The sequence below is a fragment of the Natrix helvetica genome (assembly GCF_964273705.1).
Source record: "Natrix helvetica genome assembly, chromosome: 7".
Taxonomy (NCBI): domain Eukaryota; kingdom Metazoa; phylum Chordata; class Lepidosauria; order Squamata; family Natricidae; genus Natrix; species Natrix helvetica.
In genome coordinates, this window is record NC_138558.1 from 9,952,983 (window position 1) to 9,974,662 (window position 21,680).

Consider the following 21,680-nt stretch of genomic DNA (forward strand, 5'->3'; position numbering starts at 1 on the left):
GGAAGCAAGGTAGACCTTGACTTACAAGAGCTCGTTTAGCGACCGTTCGAAGTTAAAACTCACTGAAAAAAGTGACATATGACTGTTGTTCACAAATATTTTCGATAGTAATGGTGGCCGGAACACACACACCCCCCTGGTCCGGGGATCCCCTTTTGTGACCTTCTGACAAGCAAAGTCAACAAGCAAGACAGATTCATTTAACAACCGGGTTACTAACTCAACAACTGCAACAACAACAAACGTAGCAACTATGGCAAGAGGAGCCGGGCCAAAACCCACTTCACAAACCTCTCACTTAGCATCCATATCCATATCAGAGTTTCTTCTTCTTTTGGTCTTCTTCTCTTAATATCATCTGGGAAATCCCTCTCGAAAGTGGGAAAGATTCCATTCTCGGTGCAGGGCCAGGTCGCAATATTAGTTTTACGTTCCATAGCGTTAGCCCCCTAGGGCTAGTGTTGTGGCCCGCCAGTGGCCAGGCAGCAGAGTCGGACAATGAGGAGGTTGGGGAGGAACATGGGGCAGTCCTGGAGGCTGGGGAAGGCTCGGATGAGTGCTCTGCGTCAGAGGCAGAGACGGGGCCACAGGCATCTGGCAGTTCTCAGTTGCCTTTGTAGCTACACAGCAGTGAGGCAGAGGAACAGCTGGAGCCTGTTCCCAGTGTGCGCATGCGCAGAGCTGCCGGAAGAAAAGAACAGCTCAGAATTCAGGGTCGACTTAGGAGTAAAGCCACAGGTGGACGGTGAATGGCCGTTCCCATAGGAAATAAAAGAGGAGAGAAAGAGGAGTGGGCTTTTGCAGGAAACAATTTGTTCGTTCATTCATTTCAGGAGTGTGAAGATCTGTCTGTGAATCTCAGAGACTCTGTGCCCAGTCTTTCCTTGGACAGCACTGCGTTGGACAATATTTACATGACAGCTTTCCAAACTAGATGAGGTCTGCGGTCATAAATTCACCTCTGAAAGACTGTTTGCCAGGCCTTTGCTGAATGTGAAGGAGAGGAATGCCTACGCGTTTAATAAAAGGGGTTTTGTCGGGACCAGGAATCTGCTTAGTGCGTTTTGGGGAAGCCTGGGTCAGAACAAGTACAGCCTCCATATGGAAGAAGCAAATAAGAGTAAAGAGGCTGGAGTCCTTGGGGACGGGGGTTATGTTAAACAGCAGCCAAAGGCCAGAGGTTAAGCTGCATCTTATCATTACGTTCGCAGCCTGCCGAAGACTATTTAATAAAGAGAGCCAGGCCGGGCCATTTAAATGGAAGCGATTGATTTTCATTTAGCATTTGTCCACTACTACCAAGGCGTCGCTTGAAAAAATCCATTTCAGGGTGACCCAATGCGAGACAAGTCATATGTATCTCTATATATTTAACGGCAGGAAGGAGCAGGGTTCGTAATTGAATTAATGCATGCTCCCTCTCCTCCTTGGGCGGGGGGTTAAATAAAAAAGCATACTTTACGTTTAGGCGGCATTAAGCCGGTGACACCAAGTGACAAGCAAGAGCATCGTCAGCATTTGAATGCTCAGAGCCGTGACGCAGTTAAATAAAAATTAAAAAAAAAAAGAGATAGGCCGGGAGATCGATGGTGCCCCATCCTTCAAGCAGGTCTGGGCCTCGTGAACTTGGGGAAACGGGGCCGTCGAGGGCAACCACACCTGCTTGGCTCCCTTCCAGACCTCCGGGAATAAAATGGAAGGTGCCAAGCTTTCGCTCATCCTTCCCGTAAGTGATTTCATATTTTCATTACTTTATCAAAGTTGGAAGACTTTGGGGAGAGGACAGAGAAGAGCAACGAAGATGATTAGGTGTATACCCGCGATGGGGAACCTATGGAATGTGTGCCACAAATGGCACCCAGAGCCCTCTCAGTGGGCATGCGAGCCGTCGCCCCAGCTCAGCTGCACCGTGCATGCGCCTGCCTCCCGCCAGCCAGCTGATTTTCAGGTCTCTGTTGTGCAAACGCATGCACGGGAGGCAGGGCGCATGTGAGAGGTGCGCTGCCTGCACATCCCCATGGCCCGTTTTTGCTCCCGGGAGGCTGCAGGGAGGCCTACTAGGCCCCAAACAGGGTGCGGGGTGTGTGGTGCGCCCCACACGGCCTATTTTTGCTCCCGGGAGGCTGCAAGCACACCTACTAGGCCCAAAATAGGGTGCGGAGTGTGTGGTGATCCCCACACGGCCTATTTTTGCTCCCGGGAGGCTGCAGGGAGGCCTACTAGGCCCAAAACAGGGTACAGGGGGTTGTACGTGAATGCACAGGGTGTGTGTGTGTGTTGCGCATGGGGCAGGGTCACTCAAGCATTGCATTGTGCGTGAGGGCGCTGAGGTGCGTTTTCGGCACGTGACAACAAAAAGCCATTACTGGTGTATACTCAGTATACACCAACTGGGAGACAAACTCAAGGGTCTGTTTTAGGCCCAGTACTCTTCAACATCTTCATCAATGATTCAGACGAGGGGATCATCAAATGTGCAGATGACACCATGCTGGCAGGAATAGGCAACACTCCGGAAGGTGGGTGTTAGATTGGGTAATGGATAGGCAAACACAGATTTAACGGTAACAACAGCTGTTTAGTAAGTACAACAGGTGAGAACAATCCAGCGAAGGTTGAATCTGACAGCAGCCCTTTTATAGGGAGCTGTCAGACCCTTCGACCAATAGGATTAAACCTCTGTTCCCGCCGGAACAGAGGACCTTGGTGGAAACCACTGTAGTTAGGGCAAGTATCTAACAGTGGGCTTAAGATACAGAAGGATCTTGACAGACTTGAACATTGGGGAATATCTAACAAAATGAAATTCAATGGTGGAAAAAGTAAGGTTCTACATTTAGGCAAGAAAAACGAAATGCACAGGTACAGTATAGGTGGTACCTCACTCAATAGTAGTAACTGTTAGAGGGATCTTGGAGTCCTAGTGGACAACTATTTAAATAGGAGCCAGCCATGGGCAGCAGCTGCCAAAAAAGCCAACACAGTTCTAGGCTGCATCAACAGAGGGATAGAATCAAGATCACGTGAAGTGTTAATACCACTTTATAATGCCTTGGTAAGGCCACACTTGGAATCCTGCATTCAGTTTTGGTCACCACGATGTAGAAAAGATGTGGAGACTCTAGAAAGAGTGCAGAGAAGAGCAACCAAGAGGATTAGGGGACTGGAGGCTAAAACATATGAAGTACGGTTGCAGGAACTGGGTAAGTCTAGTTTAATAGAAAGAAGGACTAAGGGAGACATGATAGCAGTCTTCCAATATCTCAGGGGTTGCCACAAAGAAGAGGGAGTCAAACTATTCTCCAAGGCACCTGAGGGTAGAACAAGAAGCAATGGGTGGAAACTAATCAAGGAGAGAACCAAAACTAGAACTAAATTTTCTAACAGTGAGAACAATGAATCAGTGGAACGACTTGCCTCCAGAAGTTGCGAATGCTCCAACACTGGAGGTTTTTAAGAAGAGATTGGACAACCGTTTGTCTGCATAATACCAAGGCATTATAAAGCGGTATTAACACTTCGATTAATCAGTTCATCCATCAATTGAACGCCTAAGTCCTAAAAGCAAGAAGAAAATTAAGAGGGGAAAAAAAGGAAGATGGTTTCTCCGTTGTTTTTGGGCAGGAGCAGACAATAACCAGGGGGGTGTAGAGGGTGAGTGGGGTTTTTTTGGCACTCTTTAACAACCGCCTTAGCACCTGCGTTGTGTTGATAACCACAATTCATCAGCTACCCCCCCTTCCACTTGGGCTCCTGCCAACCAACTTTTGAAATTCCTGCAGCACCTGACCTTTAGACCTCATCTCCAACCAGTGTCTGCCTCTCTGATTCCCAGAACCTGGAGATGTGTGTGATTTCTTTTGTCTTTTTTTTTCTTCCTATGAAACTACTTTAACAGCCGTAAAAGTTTATTATTTCACTGGTTGGGAGGATTGACATGGCTTCAGACATTATTATTTTTTGTGTTCTGCTCTGCTATTGTGAATTAGAGCGTCTCTTGTGCTGCTGGACTTTTTAAACCTTGGCGATCAGCTTTGGCTCTGAATCGTGGATTGGCGTGTAACATCCTATGGTTTGTTTTGGCACCGGCCGTAAATTGAGCTTCATTTTACAATACAATACAATACAATAGTAGAGTTGGAAGGGACCTTGGAGGTCTTCTAGTCCAACCCCCTGCCTAGGCAGGAAATCCTATACCGTTTCAGACAAATGGTTATTCACACAGGGGTTTGCACTTTGCACGCGCAGCGCTCAAGGACCGCCCTCGGTGTCAGTGCTGGTGAGCTGAGCTGTTCTTTAGCTCGGCTGAGGCGCAGCAATGCGCTCTGAAGCGCAAATCAGCTGAGCTAAAATGCAAGGGAATATGGGACGGGGAATGATGGGGGCGGGAGGGTGGGGCCAACCAGAGTTGGTATTTTTGCCAGTTCTCCCAACTACTCAAAATTTCTATTACCGGTTCGCCCGAACCACTCTGAACCGGCTGAATACCAGCTCTGGTGCACGTGTGTGTGTGAGGCTGTGTAGCACACATACATGCCAGCTTGCAAGTCCTGTCTTAATAGCAGAGGGATGATTCAACAGGAGTCGACCTTCTCTAACTTCACAAGGCACAAGACAGCACCCAATACCTGACGTTTATTCAGAGACTGCTTTCGCCCCGGCGAAGGGCGAGTAGTATTTTATAAAGCAATCTGACGCACGCTAGCAGCCCATAATGGGAAAAGGTTTCTATCAGGGAAGCAGCTACGTGTGTTAAAGAACAAAGAATATAAGGTGGGCTTTATTTCACAAATCAGGCGGGCGGCGGGAAGAGCTTGATGGAGCGCACGGCTGAGCAAGAACCAGAACTGGTGAGTGAATCTGGGCTCAAAGAGGCCTTTGCAATCCAGCAATCCAAGGGCAAAGTTCCAACCGTCTTTCCAATTGCTCCATGGCGGAGCGCTTGCTCCCACGACAACAAGGTCTAGGTTTAATTGCCATCACCTCCGATTCAAAAGGTCAGATAGCAGGTGACATAAAAGACCTTTGCGTGAAACCCTGGAGAGTTTCCATCAATCAGAGTGAGCAACAGGCTGCCAAATGGGCAAAAAAGGCCCTTCTTTGTGTAAAGCAGCTTCTAATGCAGAGTTTCCCAACCTTATAACCCGGGGTGCAATATTTTTCAAGGGCTGCCACAAAGAAGAGGGAGACAATCTATTCTCCAAAGCACCTGAAGCCAGGACAATAAGCCATGGATGAAAACTAATCAAGGAGAGAAGCAACCCAGAAGTGAAGGAAAGTTTCCTGATAGTTAGAACAATTAATCATTTCGCTTGAAGTTGCGGGTGCTCCAACACTGGAGGTTTTTAAGAAGAGATTGGACAGCCACTTGTCTGAAATGGTATAAGGACTAGAAGACTTCCAAGGTTGCTTCCAACTCTGTTCTTCTGTTCTGTTCTGTTCTGCTCTGCTCTATTTTCTATTCTATTCTATTTTCTATTCCATTTCATTCCATTCCATCCCACTCCACTCGCATTCCACTCCTTTCTGTTCTGTTCTGTTCTGTTCTACTCTACTCTACTCTATTTTCTATTCTATTCTATTCTATTCTATTCTACTCTACTCTACTCTACTCTATTCTATTCTTTATTCATATTCTATTCCATTCCATTCCATTTCATTCCAGCCCACTCCACTCTCCATTCCACTCCTTTCTGTTCTACTCTACTCTATTTTCTATTCTATTCTATTCTATTCTATTCTATTTTCTATTCTATTCTATTCCATTCCATTCCATTCCATCCCACCCCATCCCATCCCACTCCACTCTCCATTCCACTCCTTTCTGTTCTGTTCTTCTCTACTCTATTTTCTCTTCACTTCTCTTCTCTTCTCTTCAATTTTCTATTCTATTCTATTCCATCCTATCCCATCCCACTCCACTCCCCATTCCACTCCTTTCTGTTCTGTTCTACTCTATTCTATTTTCTATTCTATTCTATTCTATTCTATTTTCTATTCTATTCCATCCCATCCCATCCCATCCCACTCCACTCCTTTCTGTTCTGTTCTGTTCTGTTCTGTTCTACTCTACACTACTCTACACTACACTCTACTCTACTCTATTCAGATTTGCGGGCAGATGAGGGGGGGGGTAAGGGGATGGTTCCATGCATGTGGCTGGCAAACGCACAGGTGCACTTCCATTTGCACAAGCAGCGGGCAACGTGCGACCACCACTCACACAAAGGGAGCGTACATGCAAACGCTCGCCGCTGCTTGCCTGAGTGGGGATGCATGCACACACACAGCTACCACTTCTGCGGCCCAGTTCCAAAAAGCTCAAGGCCTGGTAATGGGACACAGCCCAGGGGTTGGGGACCCCTGTTTTGTACCAACCCTTGACCTGTAAGGCCCATAGCTCTTGTCTCTCGGCTATATATCTTCATACAACCCAAATTATTAAAGCTTCACAGTTTTACAGTATCCAATTTTCCAGAAACATATCATCCTGGTTACATACACACATATATACAAGGGATGCGGTGGCTCAGTGGCTAAGATCTTGTCAATCAAAGAGGTAGGCAGTTTGGCGGTTCGAATCCCTAGCGCTGCCTAACCAAGTGACCTCCCGTGACTTGTCCCAGCTTCTGCCAACCTAATAGTTCGAAAGCACGTAAAATATGCAACTAGAAAAATAGGAACCACCTTTGGTGGGAAGGTAACAGCGTTGTGTGCCCCTTCGGCGTTTAGTCACGCCAGCCACATGACCACGGAGACGTCTTCGGACAGTGCTGGCTCTTCGGCTTTAAACGGAGATGAGCACCGCCCCCTAGAGTTGGGAATGACTAGCACATATGTGCGAGGGGAATCTTTACCTTATACACATACACACACACATTTACACACACACACACACACACACACACACAAACAAACATATATGAGGAGAGCTTGTGGCTTAGAGGCTAGTGCAACTGCCTAACATGTAAAAACAGCCCAGGTTCGAATCCCAGTAAGGGTATGGCTAGCTGATGAGAGCTAAATAGCTTGAAATAGATCTATACTAGTCTCCTTTCATTTATTTATCAGCAAAAATGCAACACAAAAATGGTTTTCTGCCTGGAAGGCTCCTAGGGTGGAGCTGAAAGATAAAAGGGAAGCAGTACGCTCCCTCCCATATTTGGGCATACCAGGTGCTTTGACATAACACTTTGTGTGTGTGTGTGTGTGTGTGTGTGTGTGTGTGTGTGTGTGTGTGTGTATTTACAGAAACAAAAAACCAAATTTTCAGAAGCAGGTACTCATCTCTTCTAGGTGCAAAATAAAATAAAATAAACGGAGGGCAGAGGTAACACTGAAGAAGACGGACTTGGCGATTAGAGAAAAATCTTAACGAGCACACCCAGAGTAATTTCAAAATGTTAATAACTCAATTCCTTACTATTTCCTCCCTCCCCTCCCAACTTTTAGCAACTTAATAATGAAACCGTACTTCATTAATATGGGCCACGAGCATGCAAAAAATTAATTGTGAAATTAATAAAATCACAAAGAGTTATAGGAGCCCCATAAAAGAATGAGAAGAAGTAAAATTGGATTAAGTACCTATTTGAAACCAACTACCTCCTTTTGGCTTGCCTGCAGATGAATTTCTCTTGGCATTTCTTGAGCCAAGATGTCTCAAAGGTGCTTCTGGAAAAGGTAACTGGACTATGCTTTTTTTTCCTTGAGGGAGGTGTTTCGTTTCTAATCGAGGAATTGGGCATGGCTCGTCTAGTGAAGAGAAGGACCAGAGGAGACATGACAGCAGTCTTCCAACATTTGAGGGGCTGCGACAGAGAGGAAGGGGTGGCCAAGCTATTTTCCAGGGCACCTGAACACCAAACAAGGAATAATGGATGGAAACTGACCAAGTTTCCAACCTGGAAACAAGGAGGAACTTTCTGACAGTGAGAGCAATCAACCAACAGAAGTTTCCTTCAGAAGTTGTGAGAGCTTCATCACTGGAAGCTTTGAAGAAGAGACTGGACTGCCATCTGCCAGAAATGGTGTAGGGTCTCCTGCTTGGACCGGGGGTTGGACTAGATGTCCTACAAGGTCCCTTCCGACTCTGTTAATCTGTATTAATCTACATTAATCCAAGAAGCAAAGTCAGAAGTGAAGAAGCTTCTGGGATGAGAAATGAAACATCTTCCTCAAAGAGATATATTGGATTATACTAAATCCAAAGCGTTTGAGGTCAATAGCTACTTAGGCGTCAGAAACAACTGCCTGAATTTACTTCGGGTTTTCCTGAATCCATCTATCATTCCACTCAATTAGGCTATCCAAATAATAATTTCCCAATAAATAAAGAGAACTGCTTTTAATAACAGTTAAAAAAGTTCTTCACAAGGCTGTTATCAATCTTTTTTAAAAAATGAATTCACTTGTGTAGTCCCCCTAAAGTCATTGACGGAGAATGTATTCGCTTTACAGTTAACGAAATTGATGTTACTACACTGTTTTTACACAGGCCTGGTTCTGGATTAAAAAAAAAATCTGTACAACAGCACTACACAACAGCATATTCTGAAATACCATAACTGATGTGCCTGATCTCAAATTCAAGATGTTATGCAATCTGCACCATTCTCTATGCCGATAGTTGAGCCAAGCTGTGTTACCAGGAGCTACAGACAGATTGAAATAAATATGGATATTTATGTAAATTATTATATTTTGCATATAGCCGCTGCAGATAGGAGGGGTATGTGTTTACTTCTATGCTCACATATGCGCGTGGGCCCCACAAGTATAGGGGCCCCACTAATCTGTGCATGTTAACCCTTCAATGCATATAAATATAAATACAGCAACTACCGTATTTTGGGGAGTATAAGACGCACCTTTCCCTTCCCCAAAAGAGGGTGAAAATCTGGTTGCGTCTTATACACTGAATATAGCATTTTTCTCCCTCTTGAAACCCTGCCCCCACGGATCCTTTTTTCGCGAAAATGGACGTGCAGACAGTTTGGGAGGCTGCAAAGTGCTCCTGGGGGCTGGGGAGGGCAAAAACGAGTGAAAAATGGGCCATTGTTTGCTCGTTTTCCCCCTCCCCAACACCCAGGGGCACTCTACAAGCCTCCCGAAGCCTATGCACGCCATGTTTTTTGCAAAATACGGGCCCGTTTTTGAAAAAAATTGTTTGTTTGTTGTTTTATTGGATTTATATGCCGCCCTTCTCCCAAAGGACTCAGGGAGGCGTACAGCATTAAAAAACACAGATTACAAAAGTTAAAAGGAAATTAGAAACAATCCAAAAAACAAACCCAATTAATATAACACTAACATTTAAAAAATTAGATAAAATTAACAGGCCAGGCTGGCTTGCTGGAAAAGCCAACTTTTTAGGGCGCGTCAGAAGGTTCGTCTTATACTCCAAAAAACTGGCAGTTTTTTGCTCATTTTTGCCCCCACCCTCCAGCCCCCAGGACCATTTTGCAGGCCTCTCAAACTCTCTGCATGCCCCATTTTTCACAAAAAAAATGAGACATGCAGAGGGTTTGGGAGGCCTGCAGAATGCAAAAATCTTTTTTTAAAAAATTTACCTCTTCAAAATCTTATATTCCAGTGCGTCTTATAGTCCAAAAGATACGGTATATGGCTTAATGAGCATTATTGTGTTTTTCAGGCCTGGTGTATCCTTCAAATGCTTATCATGTTGAATAGTTGCTGCTGCACAGCATGTTTTTAATGTTTCAACCCCGATTTTGTTGGAAGTGCCAATCAAATAAATATATGTTTCATTTTACCGACTATTTACATTTTTATTCCTGTGAGTCGTTGTCGTAGGGGCCCCAGTAAACTGATTTCCCCAGGCCCCATAATACTGTTAAGACGTCCCTGTCTATACTTACATAAAGAGTTCCATAAACAGTGAGGAACTGTTATGTGAGGAATGGAAACAATAATGGAGAAAGGTACACCAATCTTTTCTCTTCAAATGGCACATTTCTATTTACATTTATAACTCTTGTTAATGTCACACATTTTACGAGCACTGCATTTAATACTGATGACCATATGTATATGCATGTATCTATAAATATTGATCTGTATGTGTATCTACCTCATATTTCCCAATATTGTTTTCTACATCCCAATATGTCAACGTAATTAATTAGAGGTCACACACTGCAGCCAGTTTTCGACTTACAACAGTTTGTTTAGTGACCGTTCGAAGTTACAATGGCACTGAAAAGGGGGACATTTGACCATTTTTCACACTTACAACCGTTGCAGCATCCCGCTGGTCACATGATCAAAAATCAGATGCTTGGCAATTGGCTCATATTTATGACGGTTGTGGTGTCCTGGGGTCATCGGATCCCCTTTTGCGACCTCCTGCCAAGCAGAGTCAATGGGTAAAGCAGACTCGCTTAACAACCGTGTTACCAACTTAGCAACTGCAATGATTCGCTTAAGAAATCTGGCAAGAAAAGTCGTAAAAGGGGGCCAAACTCACTTAAGAAATGTCTCACTGAGCAACCTAAATTTTGGACTCCATTGTGGTCATAAGCAGTGGTGAGCTTCACATTTTTTTACTACCGGTTCTGTGGGCGTGGCTTGGTGGGTATGGCATGGCTTGGTGGGTGGCGCATGGCTTGGTGGGTGTGGCATGGCTTGGTGGGTGTGGTTTGGTGGTGGATGACAGGGGAAGGATACTGTAAAATCTATATTCCTTCCCGACTCCAGGGGAAGGATACTGCAAAATCCACATTCCCTCCCAATCAGCTGGGACTCGGGAGGCAGAGAATAGATGGGGGCGGGGCCAGCCAGAGGTGGCATTTGCCAGTTTTCTGAACTACTCAAAATTTCCGCTACCAGTTCATCAGAACTGGTCAGAACCTGCTGAATACCACCTCTGGCCGTAAATTGAGAACTTCAGGATTGCAGATTTCTTACAAGTGAAAGATAGAACAGAACAGAACTGGCATATCTCTAAAGAGTTATTTCTAAAACATAGATGGGAACGTACTAATTTTCAGAACATTTGTGAAATTGACCTGGAGCACTATGTATTAACATGTGAATGTCAGTATCTATCCTCTCCCCCCCCCCCCAACATTAATTATTCCCATGTCCAAGTGTTATGTGCCTCGGTCTTTAATCAACAAAAATCCTCATTCAGACAGGGCTTTTAATACATTGTCAATAAATCCTGTATCTACACAAACACATCATAATTCATAAAAGAGCATCTGATGCTTCTATACAGACAGTGCATTAAGGACTTTCCTAATTAATAACCCAGATTAAAACGTCTTGGCAATCAATTAAGATTAATGACAGAGATCGCTCTCCATTTTCCGCATGCCTGCCCTCCTTTCTCCTCCCTAAAATTACTCCGGCCCTTTCTCAGCGTCCCCCATCTCAGACTGCGAAAACCCCAGGATGTGAAACTTTAATCCTGTTATCTGCTCCCTTCTTCATCTGAAAAGCTTAGAGATTAACACAGCAGATAATATCAAATTTACTACCGGCCCTTTGGACAGCTGCCCTATTTTCTGGAGTTAATGGAAAAGGAACTAATCTGGTTAAGAGCGTACGTCTACTTCATAAATCTGGGTGCCCAAGACAGTTAAAGCTGTCACATCTCCTCTGGAGAGGGGCAGCTGAATTAAACTGTCAGTTTCCTACATGCTGTTTCTGGAAGGCTAGGCAAGACCTTCTGTAAACTGGACTAATGAGATACTCCGGCATTAGCATAAACCGCCTCGGTTCGCAATACTCCCGGTCATAATCGCCTGTGGTGGATTCGGGGAGTTTGCATTTTACGACGGAGCAGAGTTATACAGCGAAGTCATCTCCTGTCCCAAGAGCAACGTTGCCATTAAATACGAGTGTTTGGTTCCCATCTGCCTTCGAGTGGGACACTCTGCTGAAATGTTAAAGTGAGAAAGAAAGAAAGAAAGAAAGAAAGAAAGAAAGAAAGAAAGAAAGAAAGAAAGAAAGAAGGAAGGAAGGAAGGAAGGAAGGAAGGAAGGAAGGAAGGAAGGAAGGAAGGAAGGACGGAAGGACGGACGGAAGGAAGGAAGGAAGGAAGGAAGGAAGGAAGGAAGGAAGGAAGGGACAGACAGAGATAGAGAATGATAGATGATAGATGGGTGAAAGATAGATAGATAGATAGATAGATAGATAGATAGATAGATAGATAGATTGAAAGAATTACAGACATAGATAGATAGGTACAGATATAGATGGAGGCAGAGACAGAGATGGATAAATAGAGACAGAGATAGAAATAGATAGATAGAGATAGAGATAGAGACAGACAGAGACAGACAGACAGATAGAGATAGACAGATAGAGACAGATAGAAATAGACAGAGATAGAGATGGATAAATAGAGACAGATAGATAGACAGATAGAAGTAGAAACAGACAGAGACAGACAGATAGAGACAGATAGAGATAGACAGAGATAGACAGAGATAGAGATGGATAAATAGAGAGAGATAGAAATAGATAGAGATATAGAGACAGACAGATAGAGATAGACAGAGATAGAGATGGATAAATAGAGGCAGAGATAGAAATAGATAAATAGAGATAGAGACAGAGAGATAAATAGGGATAGTGACACTGAGAAAAAGACACGAAGACAAAGAAATAGACAGAAAGAGAGAGAGAGAGAGAGAGAGAGAGAGAGAGAGAGAGAGAGAGAGAGAGAGAGAACTAAATATATAGAGACTGAGATAGAGATAATCTCAGTAGGATAAAGGTTTGAAGTTTTTGTGTTGTTGTTACTATGATCTTTGAAGCACAGTCAGGGTTTAGTCAAGTATATTTCAATGAACAATGCAGAATGCAACAATATTTGTGAGCCTGCTCAGTATACCCAGAAGCTTTAAATAATATATCTTTATTCTAAACACAAGCACTTTCTCTACAGCCGTAAACCTATCGTTGCCTTCCATGACGTCTTCGTCTTTTTCATTCCTATCTGTTTGCACCGCCTTAAAAAATCTTAATTAGCTAAGTCTTTTTCGCATATTCTTTTGATCATCCCTGCAGCATCTTTGGACAGTATGAATCATGTTTTTGACCCAATAACGCCATTTGTGACTATTTATGCGCCAGTTTTCCCCAGTCTGAGGGCCTCCTCGTTTATTGGGACAGCAACACCCGGAATTCCTAGCTGGCCTGATAATTCTGGCAGTTTTAGCTCTGCCGGGGCCTGGCAGATGGATAGACGTTCCCAAAATTTGGTAATACACAAAGGTGGTTGTAAATGCCACACTGGAGTGAGGATGCCAAGAATATGACTTACGACCACAATCGAGCCCAACATTTCTGTCGCTAATTGAAAAAGTTGCTAAATGAGTTTACGACTTTTTATTGCCACGTTTGTTAAGTGAATAACTGCAGTTGTTAAGTTAATAACAAATGAATCTGGTTTCTCCATCGACTTGGCTTGCCGGAAGGTCGCCAAAGGAGATGGATCGCTGACCCTGGGACTTCGCAACCGTCATAAACACGAGTCAGTTGCCAAGCATCTGAATTTGGATAAATCTTGAATATTGAATGAATAGATAGAAGGAAGGAAAACAGAAGGGCTCTATGGTGGTGAAACCGAGATATACTGTAGGAAAAGAATTAATCCATCTGAAATGAAGAGGGAGAGATTTATCAAATATATACCTGGGATTGAAGAGAACATATTAGAAAGTATGAATTAAAGTCATCTCCATTATTGTACTGCATATAAAATAATGAATCCAAAGGTGGATTGTAGTCGGATGACCACTCTTGGGACTGGTGATAATAGGAATATTGAAAGAAGCAGGGATAGATTTTGGGGGAAACGGTGTGATGTTTTCAATGACTGCAAGTTCATTCGGGGAAATTCATTGTTAATCCACAGGATTGAATGGATAGACACATGTACTGAAAGCATACTGAAGAAGTGAATGGGCCATTAAGAATAACAGAGTTGGAAGGGATCTTGGAGGTCTTCTAATCCAACCCCCTGCCCAAGCAGAAAACCCCATACCATTTCAGACAAATGGTTGTCCAATCTATTCTTAAAAGCATTCACAACTTCTGGAGGCAAGCTGTTCCACTGATTAATTGTTCTAAATGTCAGGAAGTTTCTCCTCAGTTCTAAGTTGCTTCTCTCCTTGATTAGTTTCCACCCATTGCTTCTTGTCCTGCCTTCAGGTGCTTTGGAGAATAGTTTGACTCCCTCTTCTTTGTGTCAACCCCTCGATTTTACAAGGATGCTACATAGCAGTTTAATTCATTAATTAAAAAAATATAAGAAAAGTAAGATCGAGGCTGGTATTTATTTTACCAACCTGGAGGTACCAGCCTTGAAGTAAGAACTGATGAACTTTTGTTAGATACTAGAAAATAGGGTAGGGTAGAAAACAGATTTTTAGAATATGAATCAATTCTTTAAGAGAGTTGTTGTTGTTAGTAGTGTGCAATCCATGGACAACATTCCTCCAGGCCTTCCTGTCCTCTACCATCCTCTGGAGTCCATTTAAACTCACACCGACTGCTTCAGTGACTCCATCCAGCCACCTCCTTCTCTTTCATCCCCTTCTTCTTTTTCCCTCAATCGTTCCCAGCATGAGGCCCTTCTCCAGGGAGTCCTTCCTTCTCATTAGGTGGCCAAAGTACTTGAGTTTCATCTTCAGGATCTGGCCTTCTAAAGAGCACTCAGGGTTGATCTCTTCTAGGACTGGCCGGTTGGATCGCCTTGCAGTCCAAGGGACTCGCAGGAGTCTTCTCCAGCACCACAGTTCAAAGGCCTCAATTCTTTGGTGCTCAGTCTTTCCTATGGTCCAGTTTTCACAGCCATACATTACATCTGGGAAAACCGTAGCCTTGACTATACACACTTTTGTTGGCAGGGTGATGTCTCTGCTTTTTAGTATGCTGCCTAGATTTGCCATAGCTTTCCTCCCCTTTAAGAGAGTAGCATTGTACATTGTTAGACTCAGTGAATGTATTCAGCAGGTGATATCAACCAGGGGTGAAATCCAGCAGGTTCTGGAGAACCTGTAGCAGAAATTTTGAGTAGTTCAGAGAACCAGCAAATGCGGGATGTGGGAATGGAGATTTTGCAGTATCCTTCCCATGCCACGCCCGCCAAGCCACATCACGCCCACCAAACCACACCCACAGAACCGGTAGTAAAAAAATAATTGAATTTCTCCACTGATATCAACTTTTCATAGTTCAGCCTCCCAAAATGCATGCATTCGTGTAATGTAAGCATCCAGACAAATACGGCAATAGGTTTTCAACCCAAAGCGAATACCACAAAGAAGAACGAACAAAAAGAGTTGTAGTCGTTCGCCCCCCTCCCCCCCCCCGGCAAAAGAAAAGTGAGTAATTTAGGTTTCTGTGTGTCAATCCTGATCTCATGAATCAACGTGCCCGAGCCAGCTCAGATTAGCAGCAAAAGAAACCTCATGCTCACACTGAAGTTCATGCCAACTTTCTGTCTACGGTTGCCCCCAACCCACTCAAAAGACCCCCCGAGGAAGAGGCAGAAAAGAACAGCCGACGCCATCTTTTGTAACAGCATGACAAGATGTCATTGCGACAGTGCTTTATAAAAAAAAAAAAGACCTCCCTAAAAGCGACTGCAGTGGTTGGAAGGTGAAGAGGAAACTCAATTAAATTCAAGGAGCTTTCTAGGAGAATGGACTTCTGTTTTGTTTTTATTTTATTTTCAACCAAACAGCTTCCAAAGCATCGCAACCTTCTCTTCTCCTCTCTTCTTCTTCTCTCCTTGACTGCAAACCAAGAGCCAGGGTCTCTGAGCACGCGTGGTGGAGGAGTGCCACTTATACATGATGTTCTTGGTGGTTCCAAAAACAAACTTAACTCCGATCAAATCAACAAAGCCGGCTGTGAAAAGGCAGAGCTCCTGTGGATGACCTCCAGATGTTTGAGGGAAGGTCTTCAAAAGACTTTGTGGCTCCGTGAGAGCTAAGCAGGAGGAGGAGGAGGAGAGGGGGAGGGAGAGAGAGAGAGAGGCTTGGGTCCCCACTCTCCATCCTTCGTTACTCCCTGGAAATTTGGTGGCAGATGTTACCGCATTGCATTTCTCTGTAGTGGCTTCCTTTGCTTCTCTGCCCGCCATGACGGGAGTCAAACTACATTAGGTTTGTTCTATTCGTGCCTCGGGCAAGTTTGGGAGCGCAGCTGTGTCCATCTCCAGTCTATCTTTCGTGGTTCAGCCCCGCCTCAGGCAGCAAATGTGAGACCAAACAGCCCCGTTCTTCCTCCTTAACTAGATCCACTGACAACCCAGAGGTCTCCCTGTAGGCGGATGCCAACCTAAGCTACTGCCTGGAACAGATGTTGGGGACAACCTGCTAACTCACACCTGTACAGGCTGCTCTCACCTCACCAAGTGCCAGCTGAAAAATTTATGACTCCGAGGGGTTCCATCTGCAATCAAAGCCGCTTTCTGATCAATGGAAGGCAGCTCTCAAACCAAGCCGCCTCCCCCCCCCCCCCATTAATAGCTGGCATTTGTAAGAAAAGAATGAGGGGTAGGGGGGAGCAAATGGAGGAGGAGGAGGAGGAGAAGGGGTTTTTCTCCTCCTGATTCTTCTTTGTGCTTTAACTTCAATGGGCTAAGGGAGAGCCGGAATTCTGATGGGAGAAGAGCAAAAGTTGGGATGGCACGAACGCGTTTTTGGTTCGGTGGCATTTCAGCGTCACGGGAAGGGAAGAAGGCTCTGCTTCCTGATTTATAACACGCAAGGCTCTGAAGAAATGTCTGTGCTTGAGCAACTTATGAATAGACAAATACATTTTCCTTCAGGGTATAAAACGTGGGTTTTCCCCAAATAGAGACTATGTATTTACAACATTGCAAATCCCCACTCGAGGATCATCTTTGACTTCCTAGCTAGCCAACAACCAATTTCCTGCAATTAACTGAAAAGGCTTTCTTTTCTCTTGCCCTTCCACCAAATGTTTATCAGTGAAATGAAGAAAGAGTTGGTGGGGACGGGGGGGGGGGGGGACTGCTGATTAGGGGACTGGAGGCTAAAACATATAAAGAACGGTTGCTGGAATTGGGTATGTCTAGTTTAATGAAAAGAAGGACTAGGGGAGACATGATAGCAGTCTTCCGATAGCTCAGGGGTTGCCACAAAGAAGAGGGAGTCAAACTATTCTCCAAAGCACCCAAAGGAAGGACAAGAAGCAATGGGTGGAAACTAATCAAGGAGAGAAGCAACATAGAACTAAGGAGAAATCTCCTGACAGAACAATTAATCAATGGAAAAACTTGCCTCCAGAAGTTATGAATGCTCCAACATTGGAAGTTTTTAAGAAAAGATTAGACAACCATTTGTCTGAAATGGTGCAGGGTTCCCTGCCTGAGCAAGGGGGTTGGACTAGAAGACCTCCAAGGTCCCTTCCAATTTTGTTATTCTTTTTATCTTAGATTGGCTGGCACCGTGATCAAGGATGGAGGTTTTTTGCCCTCTGAGGTAACATATTTCTATTCCTTCCCAACTTTTTTTAATTATTCCAATTATTATTTATTATTTGATTTTTCTAACCATATTAGACATTGGCTGTTATTTAGGACAAAGGTCCCCCACAAAGGTCTTAAGAAATGAATTTTATTTAAGCTTATAAGGCTTCTATCCTGCCTCGTCCTCTTACCGTGTTCTTATCTTGCAGAGTATGCACAAAACTGGGTCCATTCTTGTGACATGGAATCCAAGAACAGACGGTCAATTGACAATATTTATAGTTGAATGAGAAACAATTCTAAAGTTTTACTAGTCTGCAGGTGAAGAAAAGCTCCTTTGGTTCAGGGTGATTATTGTTTGTTTGTTTTCTTTAATTAGGGACATTTATTTTCTTTAATTTCTTATTTTAGGGGCTCCAGAATTGTCGAAGTAGATGTAATGGATAACATGCACTTCAGTGGTGGTTCTTTATCGGTACGGATGAGGACATACGGGAAGGAACTACAAAATCATACGTGTTATGATACAAAAACAATGGTTGCCAACCTGCCTTCCATTGAGGGACCTGTATACTGCACGAGTCCAAAAGAGGACCGTGAAAATATCTACAGACTCCTCACATCCTGGGCATAAATTGTTTCAACTCCTACCCTCATAACGACGCTGTAGGGCACTGCACACCAGAACAACTAGACACAAAGGCAGTTTTTTCCCTGAATGCCATCACTCTGCTAAACAAATAATTCCCTCAACACTGTCAAACTAAGTCTGCATTACTATTAATCTTCTCCTTGTTTCTATCACCCATCTCCTCCCGCTTATGACTGTAGGACTGTAACTTTGTTGATTGTATCCTTACAATTTATATTGATGGTTTCCTAGTATGATTTGTTTGCTTAATTTTACCCTGTGGCTATCATTAAGCGTTGTACCTTATGATTCGTGACGAATGTATCTTGTCTTTTATGTACACTGAGAGCTTATGCACCAAGACAAATTCCTTTTATGTTCAATCACACTTGGCCAATAAAGAATTCTATTTTATTCTATTCTAGTCTAGTCTAGTCTATTCTACTCTAGACTACTTTACTCTAGTACTCTATTCTACTGTACTCTATTATTCTGTTTTGTTATTCTATTCAGTTCTATTCTATTCTATTCATATCCAATTCCATCTGTTCTGTTCTGTTCTATTTTATTCTATTCTATTCCATCTATTCTATTCCATTCTATTCTATTCATATCCCATTCCATTCTCTTCTATTCATATCCCATTCCATCTATTCTATTTTGTTCTCTTCTCTTCTATTCATATTCCATTCCATCTATTCTATTCCATTCTATTCTATTCATATCCCATTCCATCTATTCTATTCTATTCTGTTCTGTTCTGTTCTGTTCTATTCTATTCTATTCTATTCATATTCCATTCCATCTATTCTATTGATATCCCTTTCCATCTATTCTGTTCCATCTATTTTATTCCATCTATTCTATTCCATTCTATTCTATTCATATCCCATTCCATCTATTCTGTTCTGTTCTGTTCTATTCTATTCTATTCATATTCCATTCCATCTATTCTATTGATATCCCTCTCCATCTATTCTGTTCCATCTATTTTATTCCATCTATTCCATTCTATTCTATTCTCCAGTTATTTAAGGAGAAATCAATTGACGAAAGCACTTCTGCCCCAGAAGTGGGTCTCTTTGAACCATTTAACGGATTCATTTTTTTAGCAGGATTCCTTGAAAGTAATGGGTTTCAACAGAGCTTCTTGCTGATGACACCTGGAGAAAATTGCCCACTTAATGTGCAGTTCCACCACCTGTCTCTGAAAGCACTGGTGGCATGAATGAAAGATGTTCAAAGGATTTGAATGATATCCCAGTCTTGCCTTTAACTTGTTCAATTTCAAAAGCAGTGTTACTGAACACTGAAATCTTGATGAATTCTCCCTTAAAGAGTTTTTGAAAGCTCGGCTAACTTTCTGGCTCCTTTCGTTCGCCGTCACCGGCTTTTTAAACATACTCCGCGAGAGTTTCTACACATCTTCCTACCTACTAATGCCAACATTATTGACAAGTTTCATCCCTGACTATTCACGATACACAATTCAGGAAGTCTGTCTTATGATCCTCAAAAGAAGACAAAATTAAAAGTCCAAGAACGAATCTCCGTTTTAAAATCTACCCTAGCTTGCCCAGAACTAGGCATCCTTCAGATGTGTTTGGGTGACAACTCATAATATTCCTGCTGACCAAAAATTCTAAAGGTTGCAAACTTAAAGTAACTAGAGGTCACCAGCCTGAAAAAGGTTGGTCATAGAAAATAATATTAGTAACTCAGAGTTGAACTGTAGGGTCCTAGTGCTCTCTTGAATTTGGTTGTTTTCTTGCAGACATTTCATTACCCAACGAGGTAACATTATCAGTTTCCTTCATCAGATAATAATTCTTGATTCATACACACAAGGAGAGTCGTATGGACAGCATTACCCAGAGGATACTTCCTAGATTTCAAAGCACTAAGGTCAGGGGTGTCCAACCGTGGCAACTTTAAGACTTGAGGACTTCAATTCCCAGAATTCCTCAGTCAGCCATGAGGAATTCTGGGAATTGAAGTCCACAAGTCTTAAAGTTTGGAGACCCCTGCACTATATGATAAGCTACCACTGAGGCTTGAAGCGTGGGGCAGAAGAGGAAGCTAGAATCATAGCTTTGGATATTGTGGGAACAAAACATAAGGCTAGTTCATAATTTACACCACAGATGAAGACACCGATTCCTTCTCTTCACCAGATAGCATCTTACATCTCCTATTCCCAATCTCTTGCTTTCCAAACACACTGTTAATGCCATTTTCATAATTCCTTCTCAGAGCTGTTTGCCATCGACAAGGCCAACAGATAAGCAAGCAAGTAATAAAACATCTGGAAGTACTCAACTGAATAATGTGTGCTATGTCAAATAGTGGGGGAAAGCCATCCTATCTAATAAGGAGCTCTAGTTAGATAATCCAATGCTTGAATGTTCCATCCAATAAAAGAAAATAGCTTTCACATCATACAAGATATTCACGGTATAGTATTAGTACTAGAACTAGAGAATAGAATAGAACAGAACACAACAGAATAGAATAGAGAGTAGGAGTAGGGTAGAACAGAACAGAATAAGAAGTAGGAGTAGGGTACAAGTAGGAGTAGTTGTAGGGTAGGGTAGAATAGAATAGGGAGTAGGAGTAGGATATAACAGAACAGAACAGGGAGTAGGGGTAGGAATAGGGGTAGGAGTGGGGTAGAATAGAATAGAATAGAATAGAATAGAATAGAATAGAATAGAAAAGAACAGAACAGAACAGAACAGAACAGGAGTAGGGTAGAAAAAGTAGGGTAGGGTAGGGTAGTTAGGGTAGAACAGAAAAACAGAACAGCTTTACTGTCCAAATGTGATTGGACAAGCAAGGAATTTGTCTCCGGTGCATGAGCTCTGAGTGTACATACAAACAACGAAGTAACATAATCAGGGTACATACACACATACGTACAAACTGCATCTATATACAAACAAGTATACAGTACATATAAACCACAAGGTAATATAATCAACAGGTCCCAATAGGAGAAGGTAGCAGAAAAGATGAGAAGGACAATAATAATACAGCCATGCTACATGGGGCAGAAGATCTATACATACATACAACTCCTATAGTACCATCAGAAATTTCTTCCTTTGCACTAAAGCACCCCAAGCACTCCCAGGAAGCTAAAGAAGCGGTTGGGCACATCCTTCAAGGCGCTGAGGAATCCCCCCCCCCGCCCCAGATACAGCTGTTCACCAACCTCATCTCCTTGCTGCGGTCGCATCAAAGACACTCTGTCGTACTGCCGCCTTAGCAAAGCCCAAAGGGCATCCAGCCGACCCTGTAAAGAGAAGCCCAGGAAGACTTATGATGAGTTGGCAGAGGTGAGAACCGTTCCCACAACCCATTAGCCATCCTTGAATATGTCTCAGGCATCCTCTCCAGCCAAATGGCACTGCAGGACAACACCGGCTCCTTAAATGGGAGGCCATTAGGTCTAAATTCTCTTTAATGGGAACACATTGAGCCAATGATGCATGAGTAAGTATTTCCTAACGGTGTGTTAAATGAGTTGGAAATTCCTAATTCTGGGCTTTTAAAACATCCAGCCTAAGA

General features: G+C 43.3%; 1 protein-coding gene across 1 annotated transcript in view; it reads right to left on the reverse strand.

Moving 5' to 3' along the window:
- ANTXR2 (ANTXR cell adhesion molecule 2) overlaps positions 1–21,680 on the reverse strand; it is a 165,236-nt gene that overhangs the window by 43,292 nt on the left and 100,264 nt on the right. Inside the window, exon 16 of the mRNA XM_081960413.1 lies at positions 21,325–21,405. Coding sequence (XP_081816539.1) covers positions 21,325–21,405 — 81 coding nt within the window. The remainder of the gene's footprint in view (positions 1–21,324; positions 21,406–21,680) is intronic.